The sequence below is a fragment of the Glycine max genome, chromosome 3 (assembly GCF_000004515.6).
Source record: "Glycine max cultivar Williams 82 chromosome 3, Glycine_max_v4.0, whole genome shotgun sequence".
Taxonomy (NCBI): domain Eukaryota; kingdom Viridiplantae; phylum Streptophyta; class Magnoliopsida; order Fabales; family Fabaceae; genus Glycine; species Glycine max.
Window position 1 is genome coordinate 34,383,985 of NC_016090.4, and position 23,748 is coordinate 34,407,732.

The following is a 23,748-nucleotide window of genomic DNA, read 5'->3' on the forward strand; positions in this document are numbered from 1 at the left end:
AAAATAGACTCTAATGCTATCTTAATTTAGGTTATAAATTTAATTCAACTCTACAACATCAACTTGTAAGGTAAAATTTACACTTCACTTATATAATTTATTTAAATCAAATCACTAATTGATGTAGAATTTTTAACACACTCATCACCCTCAAAATTAAATATCTTGAGGTGAAATTTGCGTGACTAAACATCTACATGTGGTTTGATAATAATCTAATAAAGGGTGATACCATAAAGATCCAACTTATCAAAATTAGAACTTAGTTAATATAATTTAAAATTTAATGAAATAAAACTTTGTTTAGTGAAAGTTAATAAAATTATGAATAATTATTTTTTTTTCAAGACAATCACAAACTTAATCCAAGGATTGAAAACAAAAGTTAGTAAGAGTTAGAAGACTAAAACATCGTGAGAAATGTTAATCGGTTTTGATTAAGACACTAAAAAATAAATATTTTCATTAAAATGTATAAAATTATGTTGTTTATATTTATTTTTTTACTTTTTACAAATCTTTTACTATAGATACATCTTTCTTTTAGTTTTTTTTTTAATAAGTCTTCTTTTAATTTGTTAATTAATACTTTAACAACACTCTGCTTAACAAGATTCAAAGATTATTTATCCTTTAAAAATTTAATAGAAATCGAAAAGCATTGATTAAAATTGAATGATGATCGTGATGATAGAAAAGAGTGGGAACTGTGAACAGAGGAGTAGTAGTAGTAGTAGTTAAAGCAAGAGTCAACAAGAGTGGCTAATGCACCAGCACTAACACTCGCACTTTCACTTTCCCTTTCCCTTTCACTTAACACTGATTGGATTGAATTGAATTCATCTGAGCCAATGATTATCACTAACTAGTAACTAGCCACGCTCCACTTAAACTAAACCAAACAAACCCCGTTCACGTCCTCATCTCGATGTGACGTCGTTTCACTCCCAAACCCACACCTTTCCCAGAATCACCACCACTTATTACACCTCCTATTCCATTCATTTTCTAACCCCTTTTTTAATAACACAAACCTAAACTCTCCCCCTCTTCTCTAACATGGACCAACAGCAGCGCCACGTCAGCAGCGGAACTACTAATCCCGTGCTCCGCTTCCCCACGGTGCGCCCCCTCCCCTTCGCGCGCCTCGTCGCCGCCTCCCGCCGCCGCCTCTTCCTCTCCGACTGCGCCGACCGCCGATCCGACGACGACGGAGATGGTGACGGCGACTCCGGCGAGTGCGCGTACTCGCGGGCGGTGCTCGTGCTCGACATGGTCTGGAACCTCGCCTTCGTCGTCGTCGCCGCCGGCGTCCTCCTCTCCACGCTCCGCGAGCGGCCGTCGACGCCGCTGAGGCTCTGGCTCTGCGGCTACGCCTTCGAGTGCGTCCTTCACATGGCCTTCGTCTACTTTGAGTTCCGAACCGGAATTCGCGACTCCTTCTCTCACACTGCCTATAGGTAACTAAGTAAACTCTACTTCACTAGCACTACTTTTTTTTTTTTTGCAATTTCTGTGTCAATAATTGATTATTTTGATTTTAATTTTGTTTTCTTTCATCACTCCCCCGGAAATTTTAGTGTATTTCGTCGTTTAGTTTTTTTTTTTTTTTTGTTTACAGAGGTATCTAATACTCTACTTCACTAGCACTACTTTCTTTTGCAATTTCTGTCAATAATTGATTATTTTAATTTGCTTTCTTTCATGAATCTCGCAGAAATTTTAGTGTATTTCGTCCTTTAATTTTAATGTGTTTTTTTATATAAAAAATTGAAATCGCGTGTTTGAAAACTGTGAACTATGATGAGGAGCTCTGTGATGATGGTGTTGAATTGGTGGTGCGGTGATAATTCATTGCTAGTAATGAGTGAAATTTAAGTTAGGGAGTGTGTATGCTGAATTGTGTGTCTAAGGTTGGGAGGGTATAATTATAATTATTATACTAATAAGGTGTTAGTCACGGTTATAATTATAATTATAGTTATTAGAATAGCTATTGCTTTTTTAAAATTGGTCATGGATTATTATTGTGTATTGGGAGGAGCTGATTGGCCATGATTCGTGAAGCTTACTTGCTTTTCCATTATGGTTGCTTAATTTTGGGGAATTGGTGGAAAGGGAAGTGCTTTTGTTTTACTTGGGGCTGTTTCTGAATCAGATATTGAGACTTGTTCGCCTCGTAGTGATGAACTAAATGTGCTATTTTATAAGATTCTTACCTCCTTCACACTGTCTTTAGAGTAATAAAGGTCTTCTGTAGTCATGTGTGTTTTCCTTTCTATTCCTTTGCATTGGAAGATAATTGAACTTACTCTCATTTCACTTTCTTTTTTTTTTAGTATTGTGAAGAAGCTAGAGCCTATGAACACTCTGGCATCATCTGTTTGGTGGATCTTTGGATTTTATTGGATTGTTGTGGGTGACCAAGCACTTTTGGAAGATTCTCCACGTCTCTACTGGTGAGTAAGAACCTTAATTTGGATTTTGTTTTGCTATAGCATTTCTTGTTTTTTGGGGTGGGGGAGGGGGGTAGATAACAAAAGTAATTATGTGTGCCAAGAAAGCATAATAGAACTACTCAAGATTTGTACAATTGGTAACCTTTTTTTTGTTTTTTCTTTTCTTTATGTTAAACAATAGTTTGAAAAGTAAACAAGAATTTTACTTCTCAAAAGTTCCTCCTTACTTGACTCCTTAGCAAGATTAGATAGAAATGAAGATTATACTTAAATTTTTTGGAAAAGGAGATTATTGTAGAATTTTCAGTCTTCAATTGGATGCCATATAATTATATAAATGAGTGGAGTGAAATGAAGAGAAAACTTAATTGTCATATGTCTGCCCTTGATTAATTTGTCTTGATGTGTTACTTCAAATCAAATGGGATAACTTTGTAATTTAATGGGCCTTTGACTCTCATGTATAAAAGAAGGAAAGGGAGTGACTGTCTGTAGAACATGCCTAACAATGATAATGCCCAGCACATGTATCAGAGGATGGAAATGATTGTACCAGGGGCAGGGGGCAGGCAATTGAGGTATGAATCTAATCAATGAAAGGAGCAAGGGAGTGGAAGGAATTGATAGGATAGGACTAGGAGAGGGAAGAATATAGTAGCAAGGACTGGTGGCATTTGATAAATGTGGCAGTGGATTTGGCAATCATGGGGGAAAAGAACGCAAATTGTATATATGAGTGGTACAGAGAAGAGGGGGCATATCATAGAATTTGGCATTGGCTGTGGGAACCTGGGTGGCCTTTGAAGGGCTGCTTATTGCAGCTTCTTAGTGCTCTGTTCTTGTCTATCTTTCTTGTTTGTTGCTTCTAGTCTATACAGGATTCTCTTCTGTTGTATGATTTAAGCTTCCTTTGTTAGAAAAATTATACTCTGCATTTCAGGTTCTGTTAGTATAATCTAAGCTTTTGTTCTAACTTTCTCTTTAATTTCTTTTGAATTTTGGGGGAATTGAGATGGAGTTAAACAAGATCCTTTATTGTTTTGGAAAATCATTATTATTTCTCAATTCTCTCTAGACAGCCAGATAATTTACATTTTTCTTGCTTTTCCAATCTTGAAACAATTGATGAAATAAAATATTCCTATTGGTTTAACTAAATAAGTAGTTCAATGATATGAGCCATGGTTAGGACTTAGGAGTAACAAGCTTCATTATGTTGAAATTTTGCATTTTAATTCTTACACTGGAAATTTGGAGTTACCTTTTCCATGGCACTGTGCATAACTGCATATAGGAGTCTTTTCGGTAAAGGCTCCCAATTTCTTTTTTGAGATAAATTTTGATCAAAAAGTGGGCTCTTGAGGAGTTGTAGTTACTATTACTATTTCAAACTAGATCTGTAACTGTCCAACCTGTATGCTTGACTCTGTTTTATTGGGATTAGGCATCTCATTGAGCCTGTTGCTTCAGACTTAGTCAAAAATCGTCAGCTCCAGCCAGAATAAGTAATATAGTTTATTAGTAGATATATAACTAATTCACTACCTGTTTGCTTACTTCATCTTCTAATGTAGTTCTTTAGTGTTATGTTTTCAAATTATGTATTGGGTGTATGGAATGCTCAATAATGTATTATCACATTTGTGCAGGTTAACAGTGGTCTTTCTAGCCTTTGACGTATTTTTTATTATCTTTTGCATTGGGATGGCATGTATAGTTTTCTTTGCCCTCTTCTGCATCATCCCAATAATAGCACTAGCTTATGCTATGAGAATCAGAGAAGGTGCATCAGAAGAAGATATCTTGTCACTTCCTATGTATAGGTTTAGTCAGTCAAATTCATTGGTGATGGTTGATGACAACAAGAAGCAACTTATTAAAGGAAGAGTAGATTCATGCAATGGAAGCCATATGAGTGCGCTTTCTCTCCATCCAGATGATTCTGTGAGTGCTGACTGTGTTCTCATATCTCCCATGTAGTAATTATTTGGTGCTAATATCATTTTGTTGTTTGTACCTTGTAACTGATGTCTTTCCATGTTAAATTTAAATGTCTTGTTATTTTCTTGTATTTGGTCTGATCTATCCTTCTTTAATTAGTAGTTACTCAATTGCATTGCATTTTTTCTTTGTCCAGTGCATCTAATGTATTCATGCACAAGTTTTTTTTTAACGGAAACTGGAATTTTGCTTTAAGTTTCTGAGCTTCATCATCTCTCACAAGGCTTCATGTTAAAATATCAATATGCATTTCTTAGTATTACTTTATATTTATAAACCGATAGCAATGACACTTTTTTCAAATTAATAAGACTTTCCTCACTTTTCTCTGCTGTCTGATTCAGAGCCATTCAATTAGCAATTGCAATATTCTTCTGGTAGAGGATAGGCATTAGTGATGTAACTCATGTCTGAACCATTCTCTATGCACTAGAAAGCTTCCAAATTGTAAACAAAGGCTCTGTGAATTATGTAACTGATGTTCAAGGATTCTTGGTAATGGATTCTTTCGAAAGTGAACTTGGTTGCAACCTGAAATGCATAATGAAAATTGAAGTGAAAATTGGCGTAAACTTGTTACAACATGAAACCTACTTGCCCTGATTCTTTGTTGCTTTGCATACAGTTGAAATGCATCGTGCAACTGCTGAAAGATAACTGAACTGCTTCGGATTATGTTGTAGGAATGCTGTATCTGCCTTTGTCCGTATGTTGAAGGAGCAGAACTGTATCGCCTTCCCTGTACGCACCATTTTCATTGCGAATGCATCGGCCGTTGGCTTCAGACAAAAGCAACTTGCCCGCTCTGCAAATTTAATATCCTTAGAGGTGATACATTGGTTTGAACTTTCTGAGATAAAGATTGAACAACGGTGAGGTGCATTATCGCTCAAAACAAACTTGACCTTGGAGAGCCAGAACATTTGATACTCTGCTGACTAGTAATAAGTAGAAAAGAAAAGGACATCTCCACCCCTTCAGCTTTTACTGGGTTCTAGTCTTAGGATTAGTTTCCATAAAGCTCTTACATCTTTTAGTACAAAATGTTCTTAATTTTATGATGGGGTATGCATATATTGTTGGACGGTGGAGAAGGTCTCCCCTTAATTTGTACTTACTAGGGGTTTTATAAAAACAATTTTTCTGTACAGAAATCCTTTTTTGTTCGAGTACTTTGCCCACCTCCACCATCAAATAAATTAGAGACGCATACGTTATACCCTTAAACCTAGAAAGATAATAGTGGGATGCCAATGGGAAAAGGGTGGTTAGGAACCAACCTTAAACTAATTTTTCCGTTTGGCCTTTAAGTACCATTAGATGTTTTGTACTCGGTCATTCGATTGTGAACTAAGTTAACGAAGTCTACAGCATGTGTTTGTTTTGGAATGCATTGCCCTGCCAATTGGTGAGTGCAGAATTTTGATTCCAAAACAAGGATCGAGTACTATGTGCCGAGCAAAAAATTGACACAGATCGGCAGAGACAAACGTGAAACACTAACTCTTCTACTAGCTCCCAAAATTTTGAAAATAAGGAACTTAATATTTGGTTTTCCTTAGATTCACTTAAAGATTTTGATGAACATATGGATATTGCATTTGAGACTTTATGAAAATAGTTTATATGTCCATGAATTATTCAGTTTATTTCAATAACTAATTCAGAATAACTAACGAAAATAACTTACAACTTATGTAAAAAAAAAAATTATTCTATTTTCGTTTTATATAATAAGTATATATTTAATAAATCCTTAATTAAGTTATTTACCAAAGCATTATGTCACAATAAATTCGTATCAGCCCCAAACGAAAATGAGATAACAAGAATTCGGTTCTGCAGTTCTGCTTAAATTCACTCCAGAAATTTGAATAAAGAAAAAGAATGGGCATTATTACATTTGGGAAAAACAAGCCAGAGTAAGCTGTTTTTGAATTTGCATTTGCTCGTGTTAAACTCCAACGACCTAGGAAAGTGGGATTGACATAAAAGGAGTGTTTGGATAGGCATTTGAATTCCCATTTGTTCACACTTTCTGATACCGTAAACAGAGAAGCGAAAATGTAGTGTCATTGAGAGTATAATGTCAGTTTAAGTTGGGGAGAACTGTTTTCCAAACACACTAAATCATCAATACACTGGCATTATAACTTGTTCCATTCCTCAACTTCCTTCTCAATTAAATGACATTGTCTGTTCTTTACTGATTTGCTTACAAAGTATCAACAATAATAATAAAGTCTTATCCACTAGGTGACATGGGTTCATCACAAAGTATAATGTACACTAAATTTGTTGAGTTTCAAAATAACTAGCTCAAAAGTCATTCATGCCATACTTTTCTAATTACTAGTCAACAATTTAAACATTGTACATCAATTAAACTCTTTGTTTCCATTACTTAACCTGCAAATAACTCTTGAAAACAAATTCCCAAGCAATCTAAAACACCAGGGATTTCATAAAGGGGGCATTTGATCATCCATTTTGTGTTCATATTAAGTTCCATCCATTTTGGTGATATGGCAATCATGTTAACATGGATTCCAAATCAAAACCCTTATTCACCAAATTGGGGACAGCATCCTTGATCGAAAATTAAGGAAATTATCAAAATACACAATACACAATACACATTAATTTGAAAATAAAATGAGAAAATGAACAATGAAGCTTAAATAAACCTGCAAAAAAAAAAAGCACATTGAAATTGACAATCATACATTCTTCAACTTCTTCATCTTAGAAGGTGGCCATCTACCCTTCTTTCTCAACTTGCGTTTCCGAAGAAGCCTTTTCCGCCTCAACCTTATCTTCTTCGCCAGCTTCATCCTCAGCTTTTGCTCCTCTCTCTCCTTCACCTTCGACTCCAACGGAAGCTTCTCCACGGAGGCGCCGCTCTCTTTCTCGCTCTCCGCCGGAGGAGGCGGCGGCGACCCACCCTCCACAGCCGAACTCGCGTCCTCCGCGGCGGCGGAGACAATCACCGACTCAGTCCTCCTTTTGGGTGTCGAGATTCGAACTCCATTCAAGGGCTTCGGGGGCAGAATCACGTTTGCTCTTGAAGCTGTCACAGTTCGAGAAAATTAAGAATAAAAAAAAAACATCAAAATGAAAGAAATTGAAAGAGTGGAAGGGTAGAGTTAGGTACCAGAGGTGGTGGGAAGAGCAAAAGTGGAAGAAGAGGGGAGTAATGGTGAATGGAGAGGGGAGAGTGTGAAGGAATTGAAAGAGAGAAGAGCCATGTTTGTTTGGGGAAAGGAAATGAAGAAGAGAATTAGAATTGGGATTTAAGGATAAGCTATGCCATGTTGATGTGATGTGTGGGTGTGCTCTTCACCCACACCCCTCTCTCTATCAACAAAAATAATCATCAATGAGTTAACTCTTTGTTTCGTATGGATGGTTACATGTTTGGGATTACAATTTTGAACTTTAAGACTGTTTAGTGTTTAGATTAGTTGTTGTTTTTGTTTAGTGTTTAGATTAGTTTTTTTTTAATAAAAAAATAATATGCTTAAAAAAATAAAAATTGTAAATAAAAGTTTAAAAAATCTAATGACCTTCTTTTTCCAATATTTTCTATATGATGACTTTAAATTGAAAATCAACAATTATTTTAGTGAGTTAGACTTATTATTTATGATTTTATCTTTTAATTTAAATGAAATCAAGTGAGTGCTTTTCAACAAATTTCAACTAATTAAAGAAAAAATATTAAAAAGAGAGTATCACTAGACTTCTTCAAGTTTAGAATGAAATTAATTTTGCTGAAAAAGAAAAATTATTAGCATGGTAGGTGAGATTGAAACTGTAGATACTATAAATAAAAAAGTTAAAATATACTTTTTGTTACAAATTTTTCATATATTTTATACGTAAAAATTGATTTATAATGGTTATTCTTTAATTTGATTAAAAAATTATTCATAATAAATTTCTATTGGATGCTTATATAAATATATCTTACACAGTTAAACATTTTTCTCATAAATTAAACTATTAAATTATTTGAGGCTTTCAAATTTTAATTATAAATATATTATACGAATATAGATAGAATTGGATGGTATGATACTCTACAAAATTACGTGGGTAAATTACCTATCTCAAACCCAAAGACATGTGATGAATAAATACCCCATCCATTATGGAAGATTACGATACCCATTTAGTCAGAATCCAGTTACCATCCTATTTTGATGGTAAAGAAGACCATAAAGTAATCCAAAAAAAATTGAATAAATAACATTAACATCAAAGTCAACTTGCTCCCCCCAATCGTATACAAACATCAAAATTTCACAGAAATCCTTCTTATGGAAGCATATGAGAGCGAAATAAGAGGGGATAAGTGCAACAAAACCCGCTGCTCCAGCACTGCAGAAAAAAAAATACAAAACTTAATACTTCAATCAGATGATCTTTTTTTTTTCTTTTGTAGAGGAAAAATGTCATAGAATAGAACGACATCTATAATTAATTATGATATCACAGGTATATTTCTATTGTAGATAACTGATTTGAAAAAGAAAATAGAAATAAAGAAGAAAGCAGTGAAACTCACCACAGAAAGCAATGGTCCCTGCTTAAACTTCCCGTGAAATAAAAACGAGATTGGCTTTGGATTGTCTCCAGGCCCTCTTATAAATCCTCTAAAACATATAATTGGTGGGAAATCATGTCAAATAATTAATATCTTCAAAATAGTATTTGGCAAAATAATAGAATGCTTAATTTTAAAAAAAAAATCCAACATCATAACAATCAAAGAAAAATGGGACAAAATAACAGAGAGACCAGTAATTGGACCATTTTCAACCATGAACTCACATTAATGATGTAGATATAAGAGGAGTCCTTCTTGTATCATATACGGCGATCAGACCCCTGTATATATCCTCTCCACCTTTAAAAGACACGGCCAATCGTTCCCCTGAATTATCCCATGCTATCTTTTCAATTCCCTGACTGAATGAAATAATATAAGATAATCAATAACCACATAGTTTCCATTTTCCAACAATAGCAAACATGATAACCATATCATGCAGATCCAAAGACCTCAAGTCATTATTTGAAAAGATAACACAACACCGTTGTCTGATGGCTACTTTCTAAAAAAATTACATTGCATTTAAGACATGACATAATTCCCAATACTCATTCCTCACCATAACATAATTCCCATATTCATTAAAACAAGAAAGGAAGATGACGAATCTAGTCAAGAACACAACACAAAGGATACCTTAGGTGTATTTGTTAAGTGTGGGAGTGGGAAAATGAAAGTAAATAAATAAAAAAAGTTAAAAAGAAATGAATTCCTTTAGCCAATTTAATTTGTGTAAGCAAAGAGGCTGATTCTAGGATTTGAGCTCGTAACCTCCAGGTCACAAGACTTGGCTTCATGTACCAATTTAATTTACGAAAGACAAAAAAAATGCAGCCAATCACATTCCAGAGCTACAGAGCATATGTAAATTGGTCCATCACAGAAGAACATTCATGAATTCCTCTGTCAGATCGAAGGCACAATGTCAAGGGTCTTCAGCTTCAACCAGAAGATTCCATAATTGAAATCATACTTTGCTGGAGCAATACTTGCCAGTTTGCTTCCCTCAAAAACGAAAGCTTAGCACAAGGTCAATTAATATAAGATAAAAATATTCAGAATTCACTCTAGATAGTAAACAATTACAACCAGGCCAATCATGTTGTCACCTTTTTTCTATTTTTAATATAAATGAAAATGGCCACCAACCAAGCAACAATTAACTTAAATTTGCTCGAGAAATCCAACAATAGGACCAATACACACACATGTACATATAGTACAAAATCTAAAATCAAGATCTGCAACCCCACTTTAATTCAAGCATACAAATCAGAATTGCATTATCATAGACCAGGAGGAGAAAAGACTAAAACAGCTGGTGATGAAAAATGTTATTACAGTCTTTTATTCCAGTCCTAAGAAAATGATCAGAAGGAATTTTAAATAATAATAAGACTTTAGGATCACAAACATTCAAAGAATTATTGAAGATAAAAACATAAATTCATCTCTACCTGCCTGTCAATGATAATATTTCCGGCAAATCAACAGGTAACAAATGTGCATCTGAAAAGTCAACAATGAGTAATTATCAATATATCAGATTTCAGAAGAAAAAAAATCCAAAATATTTGAAAAATTGCAAACCATGAATGTTACAACCACATATTAAAAATGAACAGAACAGGGAAGTATGAATTTAAGTTAATACTAGGACTTCAAACAGTCGTAAGAATAACCAGATCAAAATTTTATTGCATGCTTCCATTAAGTTAGCAGACTAATATTATGTGCAAGCTCCCTAATATCCTTGCAAATGAGTTTCCTGAAACTCCGTTACAGGGAACATTTCAGTGGTAGACCATGAACCAATTATAACTTTCCTTCTTCACACCTGACATAATTTTTACAGTGTTTCACTCTCCTAATACATGTATGCCAAAAGTTATACAAATTTTAATAATAAATCCACATCTCAAATATCAACAGTCCACTAATCCAATCAACTTAACAGTTTCTGTTGATAAATATAATGAATTCTGTGTTCTGAGAAGTTCTCTAGTAGAGTATGCATTACTTGCAGTGCACCCAAAGTAGAGGGCATATGTGCTTGGTCATAGTTTTTAGCATGGAGATTTTTGGTTACAATCAGACAACACATTTGGGAAATATATTTTACATTGTTCCATCTCAATCACTCTTTTCCCTTTTCAATCCAACTCAAAATTTATTATGGTAAAAGAGCAGTACAGCCAGTACTATTCGTCATGGTCTTTGCTGTCGGCTTTTTTGTGGTCAGCATTCACTATAAATAGACTTGTTAGTTCGGAGATTTTGTCACATTTATACCAGACCTTAATAATAAATATATTCTATATCATATGCCTCTCTCTCTATTTTCCCTTTTCGATTTAGCTCCTGTATTTCAATGCCCCATTTTCATTTTTCCAGTATTAACATAGCAAGATACAAAAACAATAAACAAATTAACATAAGATCTTTGAATGAAAAGGTCACATACCTAATGACGGAGGCTTTGATGCAAAGTGAATAGATCCCAAAGTTGACGATTCAGAAAATGCAAGAAGTATCATACGCCCATCTGGATCCCATGTTGCACCCTGATCACACAATTGAAAGTAGAAACCAGATCAATACAAGTATTATTTGATAACTATCAGACAAGAAAAATTACACTACCTCCGTTAAAATATTTATGCAGTCCAGATCAATACAAGTATTATTTGAGAATTACCTCCGTTAAAATATTTATACAAGTATTTTCACATTCACCAAACAGACCCTTAGTTTTTCTCGTTCCTTGTACATTTCCCAATTCTGAGAATTTCTTATCCACAACCTCCTGGGAGGAAATGCTTTATTTGTTGTAAAAAAATGTTAGGTTATAAATCTAGAAGGCTAAGAAAATAACTCAGAAGATAAAAAGACATATGTGAAGATCAATTCCCTGGATAAATTTTTTTATTCCATGTTTGTCTTAAAGTGGGTGATGGTTCTAGCATCATGCTCTAGAAGCTTCTCTCTGGGAAGATCAATCACCTCTCTTTTACGGCACCACAATGTGATACAAAATTTCAACACTTATTGCCACTTACATTAGAAGTTCTGAATCTTGAATCTATCTGTGTCCTGATAGGAGGGTTTGAACTCTTTGATTCTACTAATACATTCAACAGCAACTAGATTTACAGGTTTTGGTAGTACCATACAGGCTAACAAAGCAAAGTTTGTGGAAATACATTTCTTAAGAAGTTCATTAATACAAATAGTAATTTTTTTTCTTTGGGGGGTGGGGTGGAAAGGTGGTAAGAATAAGTGTTTGTTTTTCAAAAACAAGTTTTCATTTGATGTGCTATAAAATATGATTTTTAATTGGTTTCTATGTTGTTCGTTGCATGAGTTTATTTAAAGAATTCCTATGCTATGTGGGGGAATTGAAGGGCTTTATGCTGGGCCCAATTTAAGTGGACCAGAAACTAAAGAAACATCAGGAGGAAGTTACGTAGTCAGAGCTGTTATAGCTATACAGTTATTATAAATACGAGTTTGTTAGAGGAAGATTGTTCTTTTCTTCTATGTTAATTCAGCTCCTAACACTTTATTAATCAATGATCTTCTCCATGGTTTCTTCTAAGGAAGAGGATATCCCTAAAATCCCATCATCCCACCATGGACTTTCTTTCTTGGTAATAAATTCATCTTTAGTTACAAAAACAACATTATTGTCCCAAAGTCTAAATAAAAAAAAAAAAAAGTATATTACTGGAAAGCTCTTACATTTTAAACACCAACTGAAGAATTTTAGCGCTGCATACTATTGAAGATACTTCTTTTTACGGTATCAACATATTGTCAAACATGTCAAAACACAGGCAAAGGTTAAGGACTAAATGTCATCTTATTATAAATATAAATAGGTCATCAAAGAGCATCTATACATGAATGTAAACTACATATACCTTGACAAAACCACTAGTTGATGACCATTGTTCTGATGTCCATGTGTTTGTTTCCCAAAGATAAAATGTTCCATCACTGTATGAGAACATAATAATGAGGTTGTGAATAAACAGTACATGTTCAATAAATAATTCATATTTAGCATTTTGCATTACAATTTTGAAGCAAAGAAGTAATCTCCAGTAGGTGACCACTTCAGCATTGATATGCCTCCTAATCCACGTCGAATGGGTGTTCCCACACCTATAAATAATATGGAAAACAACCTGAAATTCAAATGGATATTACAAAGTAAAGTGAAAACAACTTAAGGGGGCAAAGATCTTTGTACCTTGAGCAAAATCCCATACAGAGAACGAGGAGCTTTCATATGAAGCAGAAGCTAAGTATGTAAAAATAGGTTAAGAAAGAACGGTTGTGTAATAGCAATTTAAAATTAAAAAAAAACTTAAATATATTCTTTCTGTTGGTCATAATCATAGATAAAATACCAATAAAGTTTCAACTGAATCTTGCACAGTCTTTATAGACATCCAAAAATTGAAAATTTATATAGATTAAGTTTGTCAAACTCAAAGTTGAAGTGAAATTGTGGAGAGAGTAAACTTGTCTCAAAAAATCATTGACTTTGCCTAATACCTACTTCCATAAATAGCTAACTAAGAATCCATGTATTTATATTCTTAAAAAATTATGACAATTTTAAAAAAAAAAGAAAAAAAAAACTTATAATAGATCCATATCAAGCAACACAAGCCACAAATTCATGATTTAATGACAGGAAAGGAGGGGGAGGGGGTATTATACTGTCATATTCACACATAAGTAATCAAAAGCACAACATAAAAAGTGAAAAATAAAATAAAATTGTGCAGCATTTTCAAATTGCCCATCATTGTCACCACTCAAGTTTATGCCTTAAACTTGTAAATTTGGCAACCATGGCTAATATTTTTTATGTACTTACTGTGAAAAGCAATTTACAATCATACAGCAGCCTCTCTTACAAAAGAAAGAAACAGAACAGCAACATTTATATTTGGGAAACATGTAGCAAAACCCGACAATAAGAAGCACTTTTTGACATTAATAAGGATATCTTCCATCTGGACTCCAAGTGAGAGCACTAACATGCTCATCATATGGACTACGAAGAAAATCGACCAGGATATACCGATTCCCTGAGCTTCTGGACAAACCTCCTAAAAAGGAAGCAGCTCCAGATCTAACAGATGCAGCATTTCCAGGATAAGAAGCAGCCCACATGCAAATTCCACCCCTGCAACAGTACACCATATTCCAGTAAACAAGAAAGCATATTGTCAACCAATTGACATTGCATTTGCCATAACAACCACACACAAGAAAGACAAAACCTCACTTGCAACCCACAGCAAGCATTTTCCCACCATTGGGCCTCCACTCCAGCACTCTAGCATCTCTCTGCGACTCATTTGTCAAAATACTCGGATCCTTCCCCTCTATTTATAATGTCAAAGTACCAATCATCATTTACTAAACATAAACCCCTATCATAACACAACAACAACAAAAATAACAATAACTAAGCCTCATTTGGATAAGTTTTTCAATAAGTTAAAATAAGTTCCTCCCATAAGTTAAAATTAGCTTATCCGTAAGTTCCTTCCCCAGAAGTTCTGTCTTTTAACTTCTATGAATTAGCTTATCCGTAAGCTAATTTTAACTTATAGGAGAAGGTTACTTTATTTAACTTTCTTATTTTCTGTCTTCTATAAGTGCTTTGTTGATTAAATTTATCCAAACAGGACGTAAAGTAAGTTGCCAGTAACATGTCTCATGATCATAACAAGTACCAGACTCTTGGTAATCACGAACTAAGACTTGTGTTGGGGCAGAGATAAAAGCAATTATATGCTTATTAGGGTGCCAGCTTACTCCTTGGAGATCAACCTCCGGCAACAAATGCACCTACACACAGCACAACAATTAACATCTAATTAACAATACACTATAAAATCACAATAAATTACACTGTAATGCAAGCAGTGATGTGAATTAAGCATAGCATACATCATCAGGGTAAAAGAGGCGTCCGAGATAGCTGTTCATAAACCCTTGCAAGAGTGCCACCGGGCTTTTCCTCCGAACGCTTTCTCCGGCGGTTGTCGCCGTCGTCGTTGCACCATCCTGATCGGAAGCGTCGTTCTCCAGATTGTGAAACGGGACGGGACTGAACACCAAACCCTAATATCAATAAATTGATAAATAATAAAATAAAAAAATAAAATCGGGAAGTGAGTGGAAAATCGTGGGAATTGGGGAATGTGTATTGATGCGAATAGTTACGAGGATTTTTCCGTAGGTTTGGTTGGCTCGATCGTCAGAGAGGGCGTCGACAGTGACTGCAGATTTGGAGAGAGAAATTCAGAGTTAGAGAAGCAAAGCGGTAGAGAGAGAGAGAGAGAGAGAGAGAGAGAGAGAGAGAGTTACTTACTTAGGTCACGATTGACTTCGCAGAGAGTGAGTGAACCTAGAGGAGGGAAGGAAGCCATGTTTGGTTCCCGTTAGAGAGACAGAGAAAGAGAGGAGGGTTTTATTTAGCTTTAAAATGGATTCACTGATTCGGCATAAAATTCTTATTCGTTTTCCCGCTTTTTCTTCTTTAATTCAGATCAACATAAGTTTAGTATTTTACTTCTAGTTCAAACATTATAGACCAAGTAAAAAATTAATCAAAATGTATGTAGTATATATAGAGCAATTTTTAGGATAAATATAGTTTTTATTCATCGAACTTAGTTACTAAAACCATTTGATTTTCTAGGACAAGTATTGATGTTGAAAAAACAGTCACTATATTTTGGTGTTCCTTGCATGTGACTACATTTTTTTTAAAGCATATTCGTTATTTGTTGGGGAAATAAAAAACTCTTGAGTCCATTTTTTTCTCTTTGTTTCTTTCTTGGCCTTCCCTTCCATTACACCAGCGTCTTCTGCAACTTTCAAAGCAAAACATTTTCCGACACAGTATAAGCGCAATGCATCAACAACCATGAGTCCACGTTTCACCGCTGCATAATTTGAATCCCATGACCCTCTCGTGCATCCTCAGACACAAAATCTTCCCTCCACCCCGCTCCCCCTTCAACCTCTTCATCCAACGGCGATGGAAGAAACCCACCGTCTCCGCCCAAACCCGCTTAGTAGACAGAGTCCGAGAACCCCACTTCGACAAACTCGCTTCCCACCTCAAAAGACTCGACCTTGTCCTCAAAACCCACCCACAATCTCATGCCCGCGCGCAAGCGCGGTCCTTTCATCTCTCTCACCCTCCTCTCCCGCTGGCGAAACATCCTCGGACTCACCGTCCCCGTGGGCCCATTCCTCCACAAATACCCCCACGTCTTCCACGTGTTCGTCCACCCCTTCAGAAAAAACACGTGCTGCAGGGTCACCAAAAGGATGAAAGAATTGACCTTTCTCGAAGGGGTGGTGGTTAAGCAGAATGGAACAGAAGCTGTGAAGAGGGTGAAGAAGCTGCTGATGATGTCCGTGAATGGCACGCTTCGTTTGCACGCCTTAAGGTTGATTAAAAGAGAATTGGGTCTCCCTGAGGATTTCAGAGACTCCATTATTGGAAGGTATGATCGAGATTTCAGATTGGTTGATTTGGAGGTTGTGGCATTGGTTGATTGGGACGCCGAATTTGCGGTGGCTCGGGTTGAGGAATGGAGGGTGAGGGAGTACACTGAAAAGTGGTTGAGTGAGTTCGAGACCAAGTTCGCATTCCCCGTTAGCTTCCCAACCGGGTTTATGTTTGAGAGAGGGTTTAAGGAGAGGCTGAGGAATTGGCAGAGGCTTCCTTACACCATGCCTTACAAGAGGAACGAGGTTGTTCGGGTGAGGACGTGTGGAGGGATCGAGTGGTATGAGAAGAGGGCTGTGGCTGTTCTTCATGAGCTGCTGAGCTTGACTGTGGAGAAGATGGTTGAGGTTGATCGGCTGGCTCATTTTGGAGGGACTTTGGTATCGAAGTTAATGTGCGCGAATTGCTGCTGAGGCATCCTGGTATATTTTACTTGTCTACTAAAGGGAAGACTCTAACTGTTTTTCTTAGGGAAGCTTATGGGAAAGGGGGGTTGGTTAAGCCAAATCCCGTGTATGAGGCATGAAGGAATATGTTGGATCTTGTGTTGTTAGGGTATAGGAAAACCAGACAATTGTTGGCTTGTGATGATGAGTCTAATAAGGAAGAGAGTAATGCTGTAGTATGTGAAGTGAATGAGGAAGGTGAAAGGCAAGGAGATTGGGTGATTCCTTTCTTGGAGAATTGTGAAGAGAATAGATCCCCTTGATCATTTGGTGAAATTGTTAACATGACTTATTGAGTTCATTGCCTTCTGCTTTTGTTACCCTGTGCAATGTTTTATTTGCATTCTGTTGATCATGATATATCACTTGCCATGTGAAATCTCCTGATTGTTGCATGTTCTCCATGCATACTAGCTCTCAAATAACAAACATTTACCATCAAGGCATTTTACACCTGCCCAGTTGGTTCTCTCTCGCAGGACCCATGGCTCCGCTCGTATACTCTACTTTTTGTAGCTCCACTTTTTTCTTTTTACCTTTGATTCAATTTCAAATTGTGAATCATCCTGTGCAAGAGCTATAGAGTTTTTATGTTCATGGAGTTTCTTGCACAAGAGGCTTAGAACATCAGGAAGAACAAGTGTGCTGAAAATCTTCTCAAGAAGAAAGAGGGACTTCAGACTTTTTTACCTCTTCACTGCAGAACAGGTTATGCACTATGCACCTATACAGCAATATTTTACCCAATGTTTTTGTCTTTGGTTGATATTCTACTAACTCAAACTTGTTGGACCAAACGATTATGATATAATGATGTTCAATTTTGTCTTTCCTGTTGTATTAATAGGTGAATTACTCAATATTCGAGGGATTATGTAGCCTTATGCTTCCCCTTGCTTATTTATCTATTGGACTAGATTCTGATCAGTTCTTTGAACATTTTATTAACCTCATGGTTAGAGTTTGAGTCATCACAGATATTGTTATCATTTAGCCATTCTCCTCATTTGTCCATCAAATTTGTTCCATTTGTATTCATTATTTTCTGCTAATTACAATTAATTCATCCTTTTTGAAATTAAATGACCTAGTGAAAGTGGATGCCAGTTAGCTGAAAAACCTATTTTCTGTTCTGATTTAGGCCTTTGGGCCAAAGGACTAATTCATTCTAAAGCTGATAAATAATAAAGTACATTAAGTATTTAACAGTGTACACACTAAGAGCTGATAAATGTTGAAAGACCTTAGCTATTAGCATTATAGGTATCAATTTTTTTTTCTTAGTGATTCTTAAGTGATTTCATCGCTTCAAATCAACTTATCCATGAGTGAAATCTCCTTTTACACACTTCAGTACTTGTGATTTTAAAGTCTTTCAACAATAATGTTGATGTTAGTGTCACATTATACTTCCTACAGGATAATATTTAATTCTTGATTCTGTTTAAGACTTTCAACTTCAAATAGCCTTTGCTTCATCAGATATTGAACTTGTCTTCTAATATTATGCAGATGAAAAATTAAGGCCAACTCTTAACATGTTGAAAAGTGTGGAATTTCAGAAATTTCATGGTGTTATGTTATCTGCCAGTTGGTTAGCTTAGTGCTCCAAGTTGTCTTTCTGTTGTGAGGCATTTTGAACTCACATTTATTGTTAAATAGTCTTATGGTGATGTTATCATGTTAACATGTCATGTTATTAGAGCTTTTGCTTTAGTGGCTTGGCCTAAAGCTTGGGTAAGAAGTTTCTGTGTGTTCAGAGCTGTACCCAAATTTTGTTTATCAGATGATGTGTTACTGACATACTGGTAACATATTATGTCTCCTTAAGGATATTTTAAATCTATTTGGGGATCAAGGACATTTAAATTGTATAATGGATGGGAGGAAGCATTCATTAAGCTCAATGCCTACTTTTTAAGGAGTTGCCTTTTGTCAGGTTAGCTGTCTTGGCCATATACTGTTTCAGTGTAATTTTTATAAAAAAAAATTATTTATGAACAATTAGTATAGGTTTATTTATAAAAAAATGTTGAAACGAGTGAACTTTTTAATCTTGGAATTCTAAATATCCAGCATTTTCCGTTACATAACTGAAAATGCTGGATAATGGGTCTAATGTCCAAAAAGCATGGATTTGTTTGCTTATTTTGAGCATTTACAGGTAGCGAAGATTGTCAAGAATGGGTATATTGGATATTTTTAAATATTCCTGATTTGTTTTTTATTTATTAATTTGCACATGTCCTTTTTATCTGGTTCTTGGATTTGGAGAGTACATTGAAGAAGTTCATGCTGCTGGTAACAGCACAAACTGGAGGACATGGTAATTTTAATATCATTTCCCTATGTTCGTGTTGAATAGCTTGAGTAGTATAATACAACAGAATCACCCCAGCCTCACCCTAAAATTGTTTATAGTTGAACAGCACTTACAAAAAGAAAAGTATGCTCCCTTAATTGGATATTTTTATCTGATCATCTTTGAACAATATTAATGGAACCTGAATTTTGAGATGACAAATGATCTGGATTCCGTTACGTCGGTTGAAGTAAAATTTTAACTGTTAATCACTGTTGTATATCAATTTACTTTAGAATTGATTATTTCATCTTCCAGCGGGATTCTCTAAAAGGTGGTAAGTGGAGCGATGGAGTTAAGATGACCTGAGGAAGTGTAGGGTGTTTGCAAAGACACTTGTTAAATTGAATGGTGTTACCATTGCTCTCCCAAGCAGCCTGATGCTGACCAAAGTTTAGATAAACTCACTTTAGAACCTTTATTTTCTTGAAGCTTAGGCAAGCATCTGGGACTCATGCCTGTGCTTCTAGTTAGCTTGATTGTGTACAATCATGCTAGGACCTATGTTTCAGCATGTATGATAATGATTAATGAATATGATAAGAGCACTAAGAAATGATGGTGCAATGCAACTAGCAAATAATATCTGAAGAAGCCTATGGCTATGATAGTTTATGAAGGTTTTCTTCTCTTTCTCTCCTTGTATTTTGAATGTGAAGTGCTTATGCTGTGACTAGGATGCATATGTATTTAATTGTAGATTGTAAATTGTAGATTGGATTAGATGTCTCCGGTAACATCACTGATTTGCACTTTGATCCGTTCAAGTTACATTCTTATTGTAGATCAAGGTGTTCTTAGGGTATTTATGAGGGTTTAACTTTTAAAAGGGAAAGGAGAGGACGATCTAAATTTTCTAACAAATATTTTTTAATTTGATATTTTTAAAATAAAAAATAATATATTAACATAAACTTAGGGTCCCTTGGATAGAATAAAATGAAATGGAATGAAAGTTAATTGAGATGAAAGTTTTTAATTAAAAGTGAGAGTCTCACTTTATTTTACTATTAATTTCTTTTCAACTTTTTTTTACTACAAACAAAACGGATCCTTAATGTGTTAATTTATTTTATAAATATCATATAGTTTTCTCATCATTTTAGAATATTTGTTACCTCCTTTATTTTCTTTTAAAACTCAACTTCCAGACATATCCGACTGGGCCATTATGTATGTCTTTGCTACTATTCGGAAACCAAACACTATTAAAAGTAATAGTGAAAATGCGTATAAACGTATTACCAAAAGTTATAAAATGTGTATAAAAACATAGGTAGTCATTGCTGTGGAGTTTTATGAGAGATGCGGAAGCGAAAATTTGCACATCAGGAAACAATTTTATATAAAGAGAAAATGGCTTGCATGAAGAAGTTGGCTGCTAAACTAATATATATATATAGTCTTTTTGATAACCTCTCTTATAGTCTTTTTGGGTCTTCTGCCTCGAATTGTTTGTCTTCTCTCCATCTGGCCTACTCTCCATCTGATTGACGTTGTTGTATTGTTGTTAGGGGGAAAATAATAGGAGGTTTTTCGGTTTATGTAGACTTTTAGTTATCATGACGTTTGAATTGTTAAAAAAAGTCCATCATTGATCATTTCAAGTAGCTCTGATGTAATATTAATATTAATTTGTATACATTGATAAAGAAAGTATAGAATTTTTTTTTTAAGTTCGACATCAGTACTTTTAAGTTGCATATTTATTTCATTGTGATAAATAATCTATTTAGTAGTAATAAGCATATGTGAAATTTCGGACTCCAATATAAGTTACAAATAGCATAATTTTAATTTATATATTAAACTAAAATTTGGTCCATTGGTAATGGTAGTATAATTAGAGAGAAAGAGTGGGGATTCAAATTCCAAACATCCTACTTAGTGCGTTTGGTTTATTGTTTAAATACTCTCAAATGACCCTTGAATTAAAAATTATGAATTTATATTTCTCACAAAATTTACTTAAAAATGTGTGTACATAAAATTAAATAATTAGGAGTGACAATTCTAGAAAAAACATGATATTACATTTTTACTACTTTCTATTCCCATCATTTGATTTGTAGCTAAAATAAATGACTCCCATGTTGTTGAAATGGAAGACATTTCTTTTTGTATTGTAATATTAAAATAAAGTTGATGTTATGCTTTTCTTTGTTTCAGTCAGATTACTCTGGTATAGATAAGTATCACCCATTTTTCTAAAAAAAAGTTTAAACATGGAATTAGTTATAATTGCTTATTTTTAGGTGTGTTAAGAAGTGTCAAGTTTGATTTTATAAATTCCTTTACATTTTGTTGTTTCTTATATTGATGTCTTTATCAGTGCTTAGTTTGCTTTTAGATTGAATTTTTTTTTTTTGCTTTTGATCAAATTTTTTCAATCTCTTATTTTTAACTATGCATAGTCAACTTGATTATTATAAGATATAATTATTTTTCTTGATCGATTATATCAGAGGATGTTGTACTTTTTTCACATTTGAAAAATATATATATATATATATATATATATATATATATATTAATTATTGTCTCACACCTTCAAAGACTAAATAGGTATTTACTCATATTTTAAAGATCAAGTTCGCACAATTAAAAGCTAAAAATATTTATAACCAACCAAATCAAGCAAATTTTATTATGATTTCCAGTATAAAAAAATTCTTCTTTGTGAAATGTTTTCTTGCTGAATAAATCAATACACATAAATCAGATAGTTAGGTTTATCAACTAACACTATAAAACAGTTTTATATTATTATTCAATTATAAATCATCATTTGAATTATTTTAAGACAACTCATCTAAAAAAAAATGTTAATAACACACTCTCTTTTATGATTGATTGAAATTTCTTAAAAATTACTCAAAAAAATCATGAGTCCCACATCTTATTTATTCTCATGATCTTTTAGTTTCGAGCCAATCAGCCTATCATAGAGTGCTTGTTACGAGGAAAGAGTTAAAGAGAGTGGCAAATTTATTGTAGAGGGACACATTTATAAACAATTTACGCATCAGGATCCCTTTTGAAAAAAATTGCAGGGGGGTCTGTTTTTCATTTGATGCCGCCAGCTGCATCAGCAACTCCATGGATGCCGCCAGCAGGAGAAGCGATTCACCTTGTGAAGCCGCCAGCAGGAGAAGCGAGAAAGCAGTCCCGCCAGCAACACGGGCGAGATGCTCCACCTAGGACTCATGCCGCCATTCTTCTTGGCGATACTTGCTGAGTAGGCACTGATGCCGCCAGCAATAACAGCGACATACACCACTAGGGCAATCTCGCCAGTGCTAACGGCGAGATGCTCCACGTAGGAGATTGGTTACGCATGCTCTCCCTGTTCATGACGAGACTAAAGCTAAGGTCTGAAAGCAAGTTAGGGTTCAAAGGCTACCTGTAGATGTTCACATGCATTGCAGGTTAGGGTTCAGAGGCTACACCTGTAGATTATTCACATGCATTGCAGGTTTTAGGATCACATGCATACAGTGTAGATTCAGAGGCTCACATGTATGACTTCGGGGAAAATTTTGCATGCTTTTAATAATGGCAAGACACAAGTAGTTTTTGTTTAAATAGAGTAGGATACAACTTCAAATTTCACACGCTTTGTTAGAAGTTTATTTTTGGTTCAAGTTACTTCATTTCATCTTCAACTTCAAAGTTCTATTGAAAGTAAGGATCTTTTTAATTTATTTTAAGGAATAAAGGAGAAAGAAAAATACTGGTTGTTTGAAGAGAGAAAGAAAAGGCTGAAATTTCACACGCTTTGTTAGAAGTTTATTTTTGGTTCAAGTTACTTCATTTCATCTTCAACTTCAAAGTTCTATTGAAAGTAAGGATCTTTTTAATTTATTTTAAGGAATAAAATTTTATTGAGTCAAATTTTTAGAAGCATTATTTGATGCTGTTTCAACTTAATTTTTTTAATAATTTGTATCATTTACAAATTGTTTATTTTGAAGTAATTAATTTTGTGGTTAAAATCAAATTTGAAGCTGAAATTTAAGTGTAACAAATTTTTTAATTATATTTTGTATTTGAAAATTATTACCACTAATTATTTCAGCCTTAAGAATATATTTATATGTGATAGTTGCAAATTTTGAACTTGAGGAATTTTTCAAAAATTATTTAATTAGTGTAATAATTTTTTTTAGAATAAAATATGAATGTCTAGTTTAAGTTTAATAGAACAAGAAAATAAATATTTTTATTTTTATGATTGACAAAATATTAGTTGAAGTAATAAATTTATTTGTTAGACTAAAAATTGAAGGTAAAGTTTAAGTGTAATAATT

At 34.4% G+C, this 23,748-nt stretch overlaps 3 protein-coding genes and 1 pseudogene across 5 annotated transcripts; 2 read left to right on the forward strand and 2 right to left on the reverse strand.

Moving 5' to 3' along the window:
- The first annotated feature begins 832 nt into the window (after positions 1-832).
- On the forward strand, positions 833-5,610 carry LOC100806994 (E3 ubiquitin-protein ligase At4g11680). Of its 2 annotated transcripts, none has more exons than XM_006576696.4 (4): positions 833-1,460; positions 2,340-2,459; positions 4,109-4,403; positions 5,086-5,610. In XM_006576696.4, the coding sequence occupies exons 1-4, from the start codon at positions 1,060-1,062 to the stop codon at positions 5,119-5,121; spliced, it is 852 nt and encodes a 283-aa protein (XP_006576759.1). In that variant the 5' UTR covers positions 833-1,059; the 3' UTR covers positions 5,122-5,610. The 2 variants fall into 2 exon arrangements, with proteins under 2 accessions (XP_006576759.1, XP_003521096.1); XM_003521048.5 differs by having other exon boundaries at positions 852-1,460; positions 5,144-5,610.
- Positions 5,611-6,870: 1,260 nt separating this feature from the next.
- Positions 6,871-7,716, reverse strand: LOC100527134 (uncharacterized). Its single transcript, NM_001248480.2, is given in 2 exon segments — positions 6,871-7,530; positions 7,615-7,716. Coding segments are annotated over 2 exon segments (444 nt in total). The 5' UTR covers positions 7,709-7,716; the 3' UTR covers positions 6,871-7,180.
- An 876-nt stretch (positions 7,717-8,592) lies between these two features.
- On the reverse strand, positions 8,593-15,679 carry LOC100781306 (aladin). 2 transcript variants are annotated; one of them, XM_006576697.4, is made up of 14 exons: positions 15,479-15,679; positions 15,331-15,386; positions 15,055-15,228; positions 14,838-14,952; positions 14,384-14,483; positions 14,102-14,281; positions 13,334-13,392; positions 13,158-13,245; positions 13,002-13,077; positions 11,543-11,642; positions 10,536-10,587; positions 9,297-9,434; positions 9,031-9,118; positions 8,593-8,843 (listed from the first exon to the last, which is right to left on the reverse strand). In XM_006576697.4, the coding sequence occupies exons 1-14, from the start codon at positions 15,534-15,536 to the stop codon at positions 8,781-8,783; spliced, it is 1,347 nt and encodes a 448-aa protein (XP_006576760.1). In that variant the 5' UTR covers positions 15,537-15,679; the 3' UTR covers positions 8,593-8,780. The 2 variants fall into 2 exon arrangements, with proteins under 2 accessions (XP_006576760.1, XP_006576761.1); XM_006576698.3 differs by having other exon boundaries at positions 15,055-15,214; positions 15,479-15,581.
- Positions 15,680-15,708: 29 nt separating this feature from the next.
- LOC100808059 (protein ROOT PRIMORDIUM DEFECTIVE 1-like) lies at positions 15,709-20,053 on the forward strand (annotated as a pseudogene).
- The last annotated feature ends 3,695 nt before the right edge of the window (positions 20,054-23,748 follow it).